The sequence below is a fragment of the Coregonus lavaretus genome (assembly GCF_964263955.1).
Source record: "Coregonus lavaretus genome assembly, chromosome: 34".
NCBI classification, from domain to species: Eukaryota; Metazoa; Chordata; class Actinopteri; order Salmoniformes; family Salmonidae; genus Coregonus; species Coregonus lavaretus.
In genome coordinates this window covers 27,898,441-27,916,622 of record NC_140021.1, presented here as the reverse complement: position 1 = coordinate 27,916,622, position 18,182 = coordinate 27,898,441, and the positions used below count along the sequence as shown (strand labels likewise).

The window sequence follows — 18,182 nt, the reverse complement described above, 5'->3', positions numbered from 1 at the left end:
GAAATAAAGTACTTTAAGCATATGTTTTCGTTTCAGTCGCCTCCATCTCCTCTAACTATAGAAAATTGTAGAGATTTTTTTCTATTGATAATGTAAAATTAACAGCCATACAGAAAGACTAATGTGAAGGTGAAATTACAGAGGAGGAACTTCTGGGTGCAATTAAAGACTTTAAGTCTGGGAAAACTCCAGGGTTGGATGGCATACCAGTCGAGGTATACCAAACCTTTTTTGATATACTAAGAGGACCGTTATTAGCATGTTTTAACTACTCCTATGTAAATGGTAAATTATCAGACACTCAAGAAGGTCTGATTTCATTATTACTGAAACAGGATACAAGTGGAAAATATAAAAATCCAGTACATTTAAAAAAATTGGAGGCCTCTTACATTTCAGTGTTGTGATGCAAAAATTCTAGCAAAATGTATAGCGCATAGAATTAAAAAAGGTATTGTCGGACATTATTCATTCTAAATCAGACAGGTTTTTTACATGGGCAATACATTGGAGATAATATAAGGCAAGTACTGGAAACAATAGAACACTATGAAAAATCTGGGAAACCAGGCCTACTATTCATAGCAGACTTCGAAAAGGCATTTGATAAAGTACGACTCGGGTTTATATATAAATGCCTGGAGCATTTCAATTTTGGACAATCTCTTATAAATTGGGTTAAAATCATGTATAGTAACCCTAGGTGTAAAATAGTAAATAATGGTAATTTCTCAGAAAGTTTTAAACTGTCAAGTGGAGTGAAACAAGGTTGTCCACTATCGGCATATCTATTTATTATTGCCATCGAGATGTTAGCTATTAAAATCAGAACCAACAATAATATCAAGGGATTAGAAATCCAGGGCTTAAAAACAAAGGTGTTATTGTACGCTGATGATTCATGTTTTCTTTTAAATCCACAACTTGAATCCCTCCACAGCCTCATAGAGGATCTAGATACATTTTCTAACCACTCTGGATTACAACCAAATTATGATAAATGTACTATATTAGGTATTGGATCACTAAAAAATACAATTTTTACATTACATGTAGTTTACCAATAAAATGGTCTGATGGTGATGTGGATATACTCGGAATACATATCCCAAATGAAATAAATGATCTCACTCCAGTAAATTTTAATAGAAAGTTAGCAAAAATAGATAAGATCTTGCTACCTGTCAATTTGTGGAAAAATCACCCTGATTAAATCTTTAGTATTATCCCAGTTTACCTACAGTGAGGGAAAAAAGTATTTGATCCCCCTGCTGATGTTGTACGTTTGCCCACTGACAAAGAAATTATCAGTCTATAATTTTGATGGTAGGTTTATTTGAACAGTGAGAGACAGAATAACAACAAAAAAATCCAGAAAAACGCATGTCAAAAATGTTATAAATTGATTTGCATTTTAATGAGGGAAATTAGTATTTGACCCCCTCTCAATCAGAAAGATTTCTGGCTCCCAAGTGTCTTTTATACAGGTAACGAGCTGAGATTAGGAGCACAGTCTTAAAGGGAGTGCTCCTAATCGCAGCTTGTTACCTGTATAAAAAGACACCTGTCCACAGAAGCATTCAATCAATCAGATTCCAAACTCTCCACCATGGCCAAGACCAAAGAGCTCTCCAAGGATGTCAGGGACAAGATTGTAGACCTACACAAGGCTGGAATGGGCTACAAGACCATCGCCAAGCAGCTTGGTGAGAAGGTGACAACAGTTGGTGCGATTATTTGCAAATGGAGAAACACAAAAGAACTGTCAATCTCCCTCGACCTGGGGCTCCATGCAAGATCTCACCTCGTGGAGTTGCAATGATCATGAGAACAGTGAGGAATCAGCCCAGAACTACACGGGAGGATCTTGTCAATGATCTCAAGGCAGCTGGGACCATAGTCACTAAGAAAACAATTGGTAACACACTACGCCGTGAAGGACTGAAATCCTGCAGCGCCCGCAAGGTCCCCCTGCTCAAGAAAGCACATATACAGGGCCGTCTGAAGTTTGCCAATGAACATCTGAATGATTCAGAGGAGAACTGGGTGAAAGTGTTGTGGTCAGATGAGACCAAAATCGAGCTCTTTGGCATCAACTCAACTCGCCGTGTTTGGAAGAGGAGGAATGCTGCCTATGACCCCAAGAACACCATCCCCACCGTCAAACAGGGTGGTGGAAACATTATGCTTTGGGGGTGTTTTTCTGCAAAGAGGACAGGACAACTTCATCTCATCAAAGGGACAATGGACGGGGCCATGTACCGTCAAATCTTGGGTGAGAACCTCCATCCCTCAGCAGGGGCATTGAAAATGGGTCGTGGATGGGTATTCCAGCATGACAATGACCCAAAACACACGGCCAAGGCAACAAAGGAGTGGCTCAAGAAGAAGCACATTAAGGTCCTGGAGTAGCCTAGCCAGTCTCCAGACCTTAATCCCATAGAAAATCTGTGGAGGGAGCTGAAGGTTCGAGTTGCCAAACGTCAGCCTCAAAACCTTAATGACTTGGAGAAGATCTGCAAAGAGGAGTGGAACAAAATCCCTCCTGAGATGTGTGCAAACTTGGTGTCCAACTACAAGAAACGTCTGACCTCTGTGATTGCCAACAAGGGTTTTGCCACCAAGTATTGTCATGTTTTGCAGAGGGGTCAAATACGTATTTCCCTCATTAAATTGCAAATCAATTTATAACATTTTTGACATGCGTTTTTCTGGATTTTGTTGTTGTTATTCTGTCTCTCACTGTTCAAATAAACCTACCATTAAAAATATATACTGATCATGTCTTTGTCAGTGGGCAAACGTACAACATCAGCAGGGGATCAAATACTTTTTTCCCCTCACTGTATTTACTTATGGTCTTGCCTACGCCTAGCAAACAGTTTTTTAAAATTATGAGAAATATTCAATTTTATTTGGAACGGCAAGCCAGACAAAATTAAAACGGGCCTATTTATATAATGAATATGAATTCAGAGGACAGAAATAATTAGATATTAAAGCATTAGACCCATCAATAAAAGCTTCAGTCATACAAAAGTTATAATTAAATCCGAACTGGTTCTCTAGCAAATTAGTAAGATCGTCTCATCCAATGTTCAAGAATGGCCTTTTTCCCTTTATTCAGATTACAACCTCTCACTTTCAGATATTTAAAAAGGAAATAATCTCCCAAATATCACTATTTCTAAAACAAGCCATAGAAAGTTGGTTGCAATTTCAATTTAATTGTCCAGAAACGACAGAACAAGTAATGTAACAAATATTGTGGTTAAACTCAAATATACAAATTATAGTCTTTGTAAATGATATCATCGGTAGGACTGGTGGAGTTGTCGCACATGCAGCTAACAAAAACATATGGAAATGTCTGCTCTACCCAAAATTACAACCAAATAATTGCAGCATTACCGCAAAAATGGAGAAGGAAAGTGGAAGGGTGGGGAAAGTAAGGAACTTGTCTGTCAGCCTTGCATTAAATAATATAATTGGTTAAAGAAAATTGTGATAAATAAAAAAGTATACCAGTTTCATTTAAGGACCAAAGGATTGACAGCCATCCCATATAGATTGCTAAATAGTTGGGAAGAGATTTGACGTACCGATTCCATGGCATAGTGTTTATGAATTGATACGCAAAATGACGCCGGATTCAAAAATGTAGAATTTTTCAATTTAAATTATTATATACAATTCTTGCTACCTATAGAATGTTATTTATATGGGGGATACAATCTTCCCAGCTCTGCAGATTTTGCTGCGAAGAGACAGAATCATTAGATCATTTGTTTTGGTACTGTCCATTTGTAGCTTGTTTTTGGACACAGGTCCAGGAATGGCTAAAGGATTGCAATATTTACCTGGAGCTAACCCTGCAGATAGCACTACTGGGTGATCTGAAAAGTCATATAGTCAATCGATCAATAATATAATAATACTTTTTGCAAAAATGTTTATTTTCAATTTACGATCTGTAGAAACATTGAAAATAGAAAGGTTCAGAACTTTTGTAAAACATCACAGTACAGTTGAAAAATATATGGCAAATAGAAGTCCAATATGGATGGTGTTAAGAGATAGATGGGAGGTGTTGAATGGAGCTGAAGGATGGACTAATAACAACAACAAGATAACTAATGTAAAGCATACTGTGTCCATAATAAGTATATAGGTTATAGGTTGAGAGCTTTTGTGAAAGAGCACAGTTAGAAAGATATGGCACATAGAATCAAACCAGATGGACATCATGAAAATGATCGGAGGAAGTTCAGGAGTAAAAACAAACAAATTATAATTATTGTAGAATTTGACTGTGTCCATAAAATGTGTATGGGCTGGAAGTAGAGGCCTAAGCGTTTACTCCAATTGGGGAAGGGGTGGTGGGGTTGGAAAGTAATGAAGGGAAATATATTTTAAAAAAGGATATATGTGTGTGTATATATATATATATATATATATTTGCAAGAAGAAAAAAAACATATGGGAGATTGGAAGTGATGCAGACAATTACATTGATGGAAGTTACAATCTATCTGAAATATCCTCACCTGGGATATGAACTCACAACCTCTTAGTTGAAGGTATTCCAATCTTCCTGCTACGCCACCATGTCTGTGTCAATGACTGATTTCACCTGTATTGCAACACTTTGGACTTAAGTAAAGTAAATCTCAGCATTGTTAAAAATATTATATTTACAATAATAATATGCCCCACCAACATAAGACAACTAAACAGAAAACCCCTCACATCATCAATGATGAGAGAATAGTCAGATGGCACTCGTTTGTTAAGTGCAGAGATGTATTATAGGCAATGAATGTGTAGAGGAATGCTATTGACTTTGCGGCGCAGCAGAAAGATCAGCGTACCCCAAATCCAGAGGTTGTGAGTTCAAATCCCAGGTGGGGTCATTTTGAAAAGTCAGTACTAAGTGATCATGTCAAATGTAATCATATTGTCATTGTTTAAATACTTTTACACTATTTTAGCTGAACATTGTACCACTTACTTTGAAACCCCCATATTGTTTCATTCCCTTTACAAAAAAAAAGTGTGTGAAATCACATTTTTACTTGCGAAATAGCTTTTTCACATGCTGAGGTGAAATTTTCACATGTAAAAAAAAAAAAAAAAAAAAAAAAAAAAAAGAGACACCATATGTGAAACTGCTAATTAAAACACTGCACCACCTATAGTTCATATTAACACCACCTTTTCACGAGGAAAATAACACTTCTTCACGTCACGTGAATTGAAGATTCTAACTCTCAAACGTGGAATTGCATTTTCACATGTGAAAAACTTTCACTTGAAAATCAAATTAGCATTCTTGCGTTGAAATTTTGCATCCCCATGTTGTCACATTCATGTCACAAGATCATGTTTTCACATGTGTAGTTTCATGTTATCACATGTTGCTTTTACATGTTGCCACAAGTTATCACATTAACTTCACATAAGATCACATGAGAAACACATGTTATCAAGTGTAAATCATGTTGGTTTTTCTGTAAGGGACATTAATAAAATGAACACTGCCTAAATAGGTGTCAGACAACTATGGGACTGCTCAGTAACATCCCAGGGAATTCGCTGCCCCAATGCATGTGTCATTTTTAACATACTGTAATGCCCACTTTAGAGGATTCGGAGAGTGGAACATCCGCTATATGAAAGCTAAGACTTGGACAATAGTATTCAATGATGAACCCTTTTTTTCAATTTTTGCCTAAAATGACATACCCAATTCTAACTGCCTGTAGCTCAGGACCTGAAGCAAGGATATGCATATTCTTGATACCATTTGAAAGGAAACACTTTGAAATATTTGGAAATGTGAGGAGAATATAACACATTAGATCTGGTAAAATATATATATTTTTTTCCATCATCTTTGAAATGCAAGAGAAAGGACACAGTATAATATTGCAGTTTAGGCACAATTTAGATGTTGGCCACCAGATGGCAGCAGTGTGTGTGCAAAGTTTAAGATTGATCCAGTGAAGCATTGCAATACTGGACTATTTTGTATAAAGTCTGCCCAAATGTGCCGAATTGGTCAATTGATACATTTTCAAGTACATAACTATGGAGAACATACAAAAATGATATGGGAATACAAAATGTAAGTTTACATACCCAGGAATGTCATACATGATGGATCATTAGCTTATACACTAACTTTCACACATCTAGATGGCCGGGTGGGGTGGGTGTGGAGCCAGTTACAGCAGGGGTTCAAACTGTAAAACCCAGTTCCTACATTTGAATATAAAAATGGATTTTATCAAACAAAACTATGCTACATTTTATCTCTGGGACCCTTAGGATGACAAATCAGAGCAAGATTACTGAATGTAAGTACATTATTTACCTTCAGAGGTGAATGTATCAAACGTTTTTGTTGTTGTGCACTCTCCTCAAACAATAGCATGGTATTCTTTCACAGTAATAGCTACTGTAAATTGGACAGTGCAGTTAGATTAACAAGAATGTAAGCTTTCTGCCCATATAAGACATGTCTATGTCCTGGAAAGTTTGCTGTTACTTACAACAGTCATGCTAATCACATTAGCGCACGTTAGCTCAACAGTCCTGTATAGGGGACACCGATCCCGTAGAGGTTAACCAACCAAACCATCGAAGTCCACGAGGATCAGGTGCGGTCCGCATGCACACAGCAGGCCCACAGTCATATGGGAAACGCATCCCCAATGCCTCCTTCGGTCCCACATTCACAAGTCACTCACAAAAACAGTAGCCGGTAGCATAGTTCTCCCACGCAGCACACAGGTAGGCAGCTCCATCCATCCCATATGGATAACCAGCCGATCGGAGAGCAGAGTTCTCCCACTCGAGCGCGCCTCCATGCAGCCACATAGTTAGAATTGTTGTTGCATCCAAGTTGTAGAATCCAAGGCTCGAGACAGTCCAGAATGGCGGGAGAAACCCCATTCCCATTACGTCCACAAAGCAAAAGAAAGGTCCAATATGTGTAAAAGTCAGGGTAAAATGTACTTAGTTGGTAATGACGTTTCAGACATGGGTTCTAATAAAGCTAGCAGTGAGTGAGAGACAGCTGCCCACGCTCCTCTTCGTATGCTAACTCCACAGGGCTAGTAGTGGGCCTGGCTAGCATGTATGCAGCCTAGCGTGGTCACATCACTTAAGTCCAGCGATAACTTCCGAATACATAGGTTCCACAGACGTAAAAAACGCTCAAAAACACAGCTGCCACCAATGTAATGCGCCATTAGGAGGGTTTGGATAGTGGAACATCAGTTGTATGAAAACTAAGACTTGGACACCAGACAGTATACGGAGCTCAACTGGATGTGACTTCATTCCAGGACATGCGACCACCATCTCAATTAGTTCACGTGACAGGGATGCATTTTTAAACACAGGTCAGGCATTAGTAATAAATGATGAACATCCAATTCTCATATTTACAATGCTTATGGTCAATTATTTGGACAATTGAAGAATGTAGTCACATCTAAAGTAACAAATTACCAGATTCTGGTAATGAGGCTGCAATTTATTTATCATTTCTTTAGATGATGAAGTGTACATGCCCAACGAGGAAGACAGGGGGGAGTACGTGATGAACGACAATGGCTGCATATACCAAATGGAATCAGGGGGTGGAAGGCAATGGTTTTATGGTCAGGTACAGTAAAATACTACATACTCACGCCCCACGCACACACTGATCAGATGCTGCAATATACTGTATACTTTACACACACATTTACAGTTGTCAATATTGTTCCTTTTTTGAGGCTGGAGGCTCTATTTCTCTCTTGTAGTTTGAGGAAGGGATTCTCGATGCCTGTATCAAAATCTTGGATGACTCACACATGCCTCTAGAAAACAGAGGCGATGCTGTCAAAGTCTGCAGGATAGGAGCTGCAATGGTGAGTGATATTTGCAGATAACATAAGCACACTACATAAATTCCAAAATGAGCCCTAGTATAAGCACTGAGAAGAGCCAAGTGCTTTTCACAACCACAAGACATACCAAGCATTTAACCTGTACTTCAGTCTGCATTCACATAATGTGATTTGCAGTAGATACTGTACATATTGAATGAGATATTGCCTCATTTGCTTATTTTTATATAATATTTCAGGAAAAAGTATTTTAAAAAAGGTGTATTGTGTCTACATTCAACTGGATGATTGTGATATGAATAAAGGAAAAATTGTCCCTGTTAGTGATGTGGTACCGGCCTTAATTAAACACACAATTTCGTTTTGCATGCTTTTATCAACTTACTCTGAACATTTAATTTCAAACTAACATATCCTTATGCCTGGGGCACTAATCTGTTTTTTTGGTCAATATTTTTCCATTCCTTGTGGAACCAGATGAACTCCCAAGATGACCACGGGGTCTTGGTGGGCAACTGGAGTGATGACTACTCCCTTGGCACTGCACCAACCTTCTGGATTGGCAGCGACAAGATCCTGCTCCAGTACGCCAACCAAGGGCCTGTCAGCTATGCCCAGTGCTGGGTCTATGCAGGGACATTCAACACCTGTGAGTGCCCCATAAAATACCCTTTTCATTTTCAAATTCAGTCAACTTTATTATGCCCACCCCACACCATTGGTCACGTCTTCCAAATCACCTGTGATTTGCACTGAGGGATTGATGGTCAATAGAAAACATGCCCATCCAGTTATAAACTGCAGTTTTCAACTAAGAAAAGGTTGCCTTTACAAAAATAAAATTGATTAGCTTTAATATTGCAGATGGATTGTGGCTTCCATCAATGTAATTGTCTGCATCATTTCCAATCTCCCATAATTATTTTTTGTAAATATATACATAAAATATACATAGTGTGGCAGATCAGGGGGTGTTGTCAAGACGTTTACACTGATCAGACCCAAGTGTGATAGCTTGGTTTCAAGGGTGTTTATTTAAATAATAAAGAAAGAGAATGGAATACCGTATTCTGGGCTCCAGGGTAACAAACAGAGCTCCCTCCATTGTCTGGTCCTGAGCACGACTATACGGGAGCAACCTCTCTTCCCCAGTCCCAACCTCGCATGTGCTGCCCTTCTGGCAACTTTATGGGACACGTCCGGCTGGTGAGCAATCAGCCCCTTGATTACTCACCAACCTCAAATCAACCCTAATTAGTCCTGGCCGGAGAGCCCGTCAAGACCTGGCATGTCCAGCAGACAATTACATTGATGGAAGCCACAATCCATCTGCAATATTAAAGCTGATCAAAATTTTTTTTGTAAAGGCAACCTTTTCTTAGTTGAAAACTGCAGTTTATAACTGGATGGGCATGTTTTCTATTGACCATCAATTCCTCCAGCAGGTGGCTAACCTGTAGTATGCCACAATATATATTTGCACAAATATATTTTCCTTTATTATTTTCCCCTACCACCCCTCCACTAATTGGAGTAAACTAATGGACAACAACACTTAGGCTTCTACTTCCAGCTTATATATACTATATACATTTTACAGACACAGTATATTTTATAATAGCTATCTTTTGTTTGTTTTTAGTCCCATCCTTCAGCTACCCTCAACTATCTGAAGACCATCCAGTTTTGATTTCTATATGCCATATATTTTTCAACTGTGCTGTTTCACAAAAGTTCTGAACCTTTCTATTCTCATAGTTTCTACAGATTGTAAGTTAAATATAAAATGTTTTGCTAAGGGTATTATTATATTATTGATTTATTGACTATGGCTTTTTAAAAATCACCCAGCAGTGCTATTTGCAGAGTTAGTAATTCTTCAGCCATTCCTGAACCTGCGACCAAAAACAAGCTACAAATGGACAGTACCAAAACAAATTATCTAATTATTCTGTCTCTTTGCAGCAAAATCTGCAGAGCTGGGATAGTTGTATCCCCCATATATACAGTATTACATTCTATTGGTTGCAATAATTTTGTATAATAATTTAAATTGAAAAACTAAGTTTAGAATCCAGCGTCGTTTTGCATATCAGTACATAAACCATGTGTCATGCAATCGGTACATCAAAAATCTATTTTCAACTATTTTGCCATCTATATGCACAGCTCTAAATGAAACTGATATACTTTTTTTTATATATCACCATTTTATTTAACCAATGTTGGTCTTTAACAAGTTCTGACAGACAAGTTCCTTACTTTCTCCCATTTCCACTTGCCTCTTCCATTTTTGCGGTGATGCTGCAATTAGTTGGTTGTAATTTTTAGAAGAGCAGACATTTCCATATATTTGTGTTAGCTGCATATGTGATAACTCCACCAGTCCAGTTAAACATTTTTCCAAATATATAATTGTTTTGATCAAATAGCATATTTGAGTTTAACCATAATATTTGTTCTGTATTTTCTGGTGGATTAAACTGAAATTGCTACCAACTTTATATTGCTTGTTTTAAAAATAGTGATATTTTGGAGATTATTTCATTTTCATATAACTGAAAGTGAGAGGTTGTAATCTGAATAAAGGGAAAAAGGCCATTCTTGAACATGGGGAGACATTCTTACTAAACTGCCAGAGAACCAGTATGGCTTTAAGTATACTGTAACTTTTGTATAACTGAAGCCTTTAGTGAGAGGTCTAATGCTTTAATATTGAATAATTTCTGCCCTCTGAATTAATATTCATTATATAAATAGGCCCGTTTAATTTTGTCTGGCTTGCCATTCCAAATAAAGTGGAATATTATTTGCTCATATAATTTCAAAAGCAAGTCGCTAGGTGAAGGCAAGGCCATAAGCAAATAAGTAAACTGGGATATGACTAAAGAGTTAATCAGGGAGATTTTTCCACAAATAGACAGGTATTTTCCTTTCCATGGTAGCAAGATCTTATCTATTTTTGTTAACTTTTTCTTAAGATTTATTGACGTGAGAATTTCTATGAATACCGAGTATGTCCACTTTACCGTCAGACCATTTTATTGATAAACTACACGGTAATGTAAAAGTTAAATTTTTTAGTGATCCAATAAGTAATATAGTACACTAATCATAATTTGGTTGTAATCCAGAGAGGTTAGGAAAATTATCTAGATCCTCTAAGAGGCTGTGGAGGGATCCAAATTGTGGATTTGAAAGAAAACATGAATCATCAGCGTACAATGCAATCTTTGTTTTTAAGTCCTGGAATTCTAGCCCCTTGATATTATTGTTGGATCGGATTTGAATAGCTAACATTTCGATGACCATAATAAATAGACATGTCCATAGTGGACAATCTTTTTTTACTCCTTTTGACGGTTTAATACTTTCTGAGAAGTAGCCATTATTTCATACCTAGGGTTACTATACATAACTTTAACCCATTGTATAAGAGATTCTCCAAAATTGAAATATTACAGGCATTTATACAGTGCCTTCGGAAAATATTCAGACCCCTTGACTTTTTCCAAATTTTGTTATGTTACAGCCTTATTCTAAAATTGATTGACACACAATAACCCATAATGACAAAGTAAAAAGGTTTTTAGAAATCTTTGCAAAGTTATAAAAAATATAAAAACATTGAAATATCACATTTACATAAGTATTCAGACCCTTTACTCAGTACTTAGTTGAAGCACCTTTGGCAGCGTTTACAGCATAGAGTCTTCTTGGGTATGATGCTACAAGCTTGGCACATCAGTATTTGGGGAATTTCTCCCATTTTTCTCTGCAGATCCTCTCAAGCTCTGTCAGATTGGATGGGGAGTGTCGCTGCACAGCTATTTTCAGGTTTCTCCAGAGATGTTCGATCAGGTTCAAGTCCGGGCTCAATCCGGGCTCTGGCTGGGTCACTCAAGGACATACAGAGACTTGTCCTGAAGCCACTTCCGCGTTGTCTTGACTGTGTGCTTAGGGTTGTGGTCCTGTTGGAAGGTGAACCGTCGCCTCAGTCTGAGGTCCTGAGCACTCTGGAGTGGGTTCACACCCTTTGCTATGAGACTCGAAATTGAGCTCAGGTGCATCCGGTTTCCATTGATCCTCCTTGAGATGTTTCTACAACTTGATTGGAGTCCACCTGTGGTAAATTCAATTGATTGGACATGATTTGGAAAAGGCACACACGTGTCTATATAAGGTCCCACAGTTGAAAGTGCATCTCAGAGCAAAAACCAAGCCATGAGGTTGAAGGAATTGTCCGTAGAGCTCCGAGACAGGATTGTGTCAAGGCACAAATCTGGGGAAGGGTACCAAAACATATCTGCAGCATTGAAGGTCCCCAAGAACACAGTGGCCTCCATCATTCTTAAATGGAAGGAGTTTGGAACCACCAAGACTCTTCCTAGAGCTGGCCGCCCGGCCAAACTGAGAAGTCAGGGGAGTAGGGCCTTGGTCAGGGAGGTGACCAAGAACCCGATGGTCACTCTGACAGAGCTCCAGAGTTCCTCTGTGGAGATGGGCGAACCCTCCAGAAGGATAACCATCTCTGCAGCACTCCAGCAATCATGCCTTTATGGTAGAGTGGCCAGACGGAAGCCACTGCTCAGTAAAAAGGCACATGACAGCCCGCTTGGAGTTTGCCAAAAGGCACCTAAAGGACTCTCAGCCCATTAGAAAAGGTTCTCTGGTCTGATGAAACCAAGATTGAACTATTTGGCCTGAATGCCAAGCGTCACGTCTGGAGGAAACCAGGCACCGCTCATCACCTGGCCAATACCATCCCTACGGTGAAGTATGGTAGTGGCAGCATCATGCTGTGGGGATGTTTTTTAGCGGCAGGGACAGGGAGACTAGTCAGGATTGATGGAAAGATGAACGAAGCAAAGTAAGGAGAGATCCTTGATGAAAACCTGCTCCAGAGTGCTCAGGACCTCAGACTGGGTGGTGAAGGTTCATCTTCCAACAGGACAACGACCCTAAGCTCACAGCCAAGACAACGCAGGAGTGGCTTCGGGACAAGTCTCTGAATGTCCTTGAATGGCCCAGCCAGAGCCTGGACTTAAACCCGATCGAACATCTCTGGAGAGACCTGAAAATAGCTGTGCAGCGACGCTCCCCATTCAACCTGACAGAGCTTGAGAGGATCTGCAAAGAAGAATGGTAGAAACTCCCCAAATACAGTTGTGCCATGTTTGTAGCGTCATACCCAAGAAGACTCGAGGCTGTAATTATGCTTTGTCATTATGGGGTATTGTGTGTAGATTGATGAGATGCATTTATATGACTAAAATGTAAACATAAATATTTACTTAGTATGTTTGTAGCTTGTTAGGATCAAAATAAATATAAAGGAGCAAAGCCCAGATAAGAAGTTAGAGGAAAACCCACCTCAGTCTTCTGAAAACCTAACCCCTGGCATAGGGTTTTACTTCTCTGTGGGACAATTAAAATTGTTTTATGCAAAAGACACACCAGAATGAATTTCCAAGAGGTGTTGAGTGTTCCTGAGTGTCTAGTCTAAGTCCAGATTTAAATCTGCTTAAAACATCAGAGACAATGTTTATATATTGCTGTCCATTAATGATCCCCTACCAAATCTGCTGTGCTTGATCAATTTTGACAAACTATGGATATATGTTGCCCTAAGTGTTGCAAAGTTGAACTAAGAATTGGTTGAATGTTAATGAAAATAATTCAGAGCTTTAAAATCTGCCAAAGATGCTTCCATCAAGTATTATCTCAGGGGGGTGGAGATTCATCCAATTATGATATATGTTTTCATCCTATAGAGGCCATTTGTTTTCTAAGAGTCAGTCCCTTAGGGATATGAGTTATTTTGAGATGATTAGCATCTGTGCTATCTAGATTAGAACATGCTAACAGGAGTCCTACCATTCCCATTGTTTTGCATCCATAAATCAGTGGAGGCTCCTCAGAGGAGGAAAGGGAGGACCATCCTCCTCAGTGAATTACATTTTTTTTTATATATATAGTGAAACATTTTTAAAAAAAGTTATCATTTTTAGATAGAACTATACTAAATATATTCACATCACCAAATAATTGATTACAACACTGTTTTGCAATGAAGGTCTACAGTAGCCTCAGCAGCACTCTGTAGGGTAGCACCATGGCACAGCTAGCTTCTGTCCTCCTCTGGGTACATTGACTTCAATACAAAATCTAGGAGGCTCATGGTTCTCATCCCCCTCCATAGACTTACACAGTAATAATGACAACTTCTGGAGGACGTCCTCCAACCTATCAGAGGTGTTGCATCATGAACTGACATGTTGTCCACCAAATCAAAGGATCAGAGAATTAATCTAGAACTAAAAGCATAAGCTACAGCTAGCTAGCACTGCATTGCTAACATTTTTGAACAAATACATTTCTTCCAACATTAAGAAGAACCAAGAGAGAGAGAGAGCTAGCTATATTTGGTTGTATCTTCTTTACTTTCCCTTAGCTAGCAAATGCGGCTAGCTAGTTTAGCCTACTCATACACCTGGCTTAAACAGAGAGGGATGCTATGTTAGCTAGCTGGCTATGGCTATCCAACACTGGAACAATTCCAAGTCAAGGTAACCTTGATGTTTTATTAATTTATTTCCACTGGTGTAACTGCTAAACTGCTTTCTGACTGTACACTGTACTGCATGATTGTAACGGATTGACTAATGCGTTAGTTCTATTAGTTCTAGTTGACTATGACAACTACAGTATGTAGGCTGTGTAACCGTTAGCGGTCATGATATGGTTTGGCTTGGAAAGTTATTTTTGCCTGGTCACAGACAGCTGATGTGTTGTGCACTGAAATCCACAAAGGAAGGGGAAAGGTAAGAGGAGGAGAGCGAATAGATAGTTGCGAGAAGGAATTATGTATACAAAAAGCAAAGCTTGCTGTTTTTATGTTGCTGCTATGAAAGTGAACTGTTTGCTTGTGATAACTGGTGTATTCATTCCGACGATTCTGTTAAAATGTTTCTTAAACGTAAGAAATCGGAACGAAATATTTGTCCAATAGAAACTCATTTGCAACTGTTGGACTAATGATTACACCCTAGATCAGCTAGATGCAGGCAAGAGTGCAAGGCGGTATTGAATGTGTAACTGACGGTCACCTTGATTACTCAAAATTCTCTCGACCTGTGCACCTATTTTGTAAACTTTCATTCATAGGTTAGGTTGTAGGAACTTCATGATGGGTACAGGGACAATTTTTGTATCATGTAGTAGCCTAAACCTATGGATGTTACATTGAGCTTGGTGAATGGAATATGAATGACAGTCATCCAATATGCTGTAATAGAAATAAGGCCATGCTCATAAAAAACTAAATAATCCTACCTCATCTTAAAACGGCACCAACAGCCACTGCCATAGATGCTAATGCTAAGCCATAGCTCGATATACAAATCTCGGTTTTCTGACTAGTCTGGCCCATAGGCCACTTTCTAGGTATGCATAAGATGTGGAAAATGTGTAATTAAGGTGAACAAACCCCAAAGCCCATTTCCCACTGACAGAAAAAAATAGGAAGCAGTTTCCTCACAAGGCCCGCTGCTGTGCAAATCAAACACTTCTGAATGTTATGTCCATAAATCCACTCTAATCAATTGATTGAATACATTCAATGTATTAGTTAAACATGTATTCCTGTTAACGACTGCATGTTAATTAATTTGTGCTTATTTTGAAGTGTTGCCTCTTTAACGGTGTCCCTTACCCTGCCCCAGTCCTGCGGTGTCTGGGCATCCCTGCCAGGGTGGTCAGCAACTTCAACTCCGCCCACGACAACACAGGGAACATAATCACGGATCTCATCTTCAACTCTGTGGGAAATCAACTTGAACTGAACGAGCGCCTTACCAGGGACTCAATCTGGTAGTTATATTTCTGCTTATCCATTTGTATTGAATGAAAATTAAATCCCAGAACGTAGGTTTCTATATCTTCAATATTTATTTCACTCTACGTACTGTAATAACAGTTTAGTCATAGCGTGGTGGGGGGTGAAATGGACTACATGTCCCTGTTATCTTTATATCACTGGGTCGTGCTCCAAAAAGAAAATGGTTGTGCAGGATGCCAGATAGTGTTCATTTCATGTTCATTTTTTATTTCACCTTTATTTAATCAGGTAAGACAGTTGAGAACAAGTTCTCATTTACTACTGCGACCTGGCCTAGATAAAGCAAAGCAGTGCGATAAAAAACAACAACACAGAGTTACATATGGGGTAAACAAAACATAGTCAAAAATACAACAGAAAAAATATAATAATAATACAGTGAGGGAAAAAAGTATTTGATCCCCTACTGATTTTGTAAGTTTGCCCACTGACAAAGAAATGATCAGTCTATCAATTTAATGGTAGGTTTATTTGAACAGTGAGAGACAGAATAACAACAAAAAAATCCAGAAAAACGCATGTAAAAAATGTTATAAATTGATTTGCATTTTAATGAGGGAAATAAGTATTTGACCCCTCTGCAAAACATGACTTAGTACTTGGTGGCAAAACCCTTGTTGGCAATCACAGAGGTCAGACGTTTCTTGTAGTTGGCCACCAGGTTTGCACACATCTCAGGAGGGATTTTGTCCCACTCCTCTTTGCAGATCTTCTCCAAGTCATTAAGGTTTCGAGGCTGACGTTTGGCAACTCGAACCTTCAGCTCCCTCCACAGATTTTCTATGGGATTAAGGTCTGGAGACTGGCTAGGCCACTCCAGGACCTTAATGTGCTTCTTCTTGAGCCACTCCTTTGTTGCCTTGGCCGTGTGTTTTGGGTCATTGTCATGCTGGAATACCCATCCACGACCCATTTTCAATGCCCTGGCTGAGGGAAGGAAGTTCTCACCCAAGATTTGACAGTACATGGCCCCGTCCATCGTCCCTTTGATGCGGTGAAGTTGTCCTGTCCCCTTAGCAGAAAAACACCCCCAAAGCATAATGTTTCCACCTCCATGTTTGACGGTGGGGATGGTGTTCTTGGGGTCATAGGCAGCATTCCTCCTCCTCCAAACACGGCGAGTTGAGTTGATGCCAAAGAGCTCCATTTTGGTCTCATCTGACCACAACACTTTCACCCAGTTCTCCTCTGAATCATTCAGATGTTCATTGGCAAACTTCAGACGGGCATGTATATGTGCTTTTTTGAGCAGGGGGACCTTGCGGGCGCTGCAGAATTTCAGTCTTTCACAGCGTAGTGTGTTACCAATTGTTTTCTTGGTGACTTTGGTCCCAGCTGCCTTGAGATCATTGACAAGATCCTCCCGTGTAGTTCTGGGCTGATTCCTCACCATTCTCATGATCATTGCAACTCCACGAGGTGAGATCTTGCATGGAGCCCCAGGTCGAGGGAGATTGACAGTTCTTTTGGGTTTTTTCCATTTGCGAATAGTCGCACCAACTGTTGTCACCTTCTCACCAAGCTGCTTGGCGATGGTCTTGTAGCCCATTCCAGCCTTGTGTAGGTCTACAATCTTGTCCTTGACATCCTTGGAGAGCTCGTTGGTCTTGGCCATGGTGGAGAGTTTGGAATCTGATTGATTGATTGCTTCTGTGGACAGGTGTATTTTATACAGGTAACAAAAACTGAGATTAGGAGCACTCCCTTTAAGAGTGTGCTCCTAATCTCAGCTCGTTACCTGTATAAAAGACACCTGGGAGCCAGAAATCTTTCTGACTGAGATGGGGTCAAATACTTATTTCCCTCATGAAAAAACAAATCAATGTATAATATTTTTGACATGCGTTTTTCTGGATTATTTTGTTGTTATTCTGTCTCTCACTGTTCAAATAAACCTGCCATTAAAATTATAGACTGATCATTTCTTTGTCAGTGGGCAAACGTACAAAATCAGCAGGGGATCAAATACTTTTTTCCCTCACTGTATATATATATATATATATATATATATATATATATATATATATATATATATATATATATATACACATATACATACACACACACACACACACATACATACATACATACATACACACAGTGTGTGCGAATGTAGTAAGTTAATGTAAGTAAGTTCATGAGTGGTGCAGGAAGCCAGCAAGTGTTTCTGAGTGGTGCAGGATGCCAGATAGTGTTTGTGAGAGGTGTACATTGTCTCCACAGGAACTACCATTGCTGGAACGAGGCTTACCTGTCCAGATCTGACCTCCCCGCAGACCAGGACTTAGGTGGCTGGCAGGTGGTGGATGCAACCCCCCAGGAAACCAGTGATGGTAAGAGAGAAAATAGGATGATGGGAGAGGGAGACCTAATTTTCACTT

General features: G+C 39.2%; 1 protein-coding gene across 1 annotated transcript in view; it reads left to right on the top strand.

The window, feature by feature from the left end:
• The window catches only part of LOC311109170 (coagulation factor XIII A chain-like), a gene marked incomplete at its 5' end in the record, with an annotated part of 108,747 nt that overhangs the window by 73,888 nt on the left and 16,677 nt on the right, over positions 1-18,182 (top strand). The window contains 5 exons of the mRNA XM_084152003.1: positions 7,563-7,675; positions 7,815-7,922; positions 8,379-8,550; positions 15,626-15,773; positions 18,025-18,134. Coding sequence (XP_084008129.1) covers positions 7,563-7,675; positions 7,815-7,922; positions 8,379-8,550; positions 15,626-15,773; positions 18,025-18,134 — 651 coding nt within the window. The remainder of the gene's footprint in view (positions 1-7,562; positions 7,676-7,814; positions 7,923-8,378; positions 8,551-15,625; positions 15,774-18,024; positions 18,135-18,182) is intronic.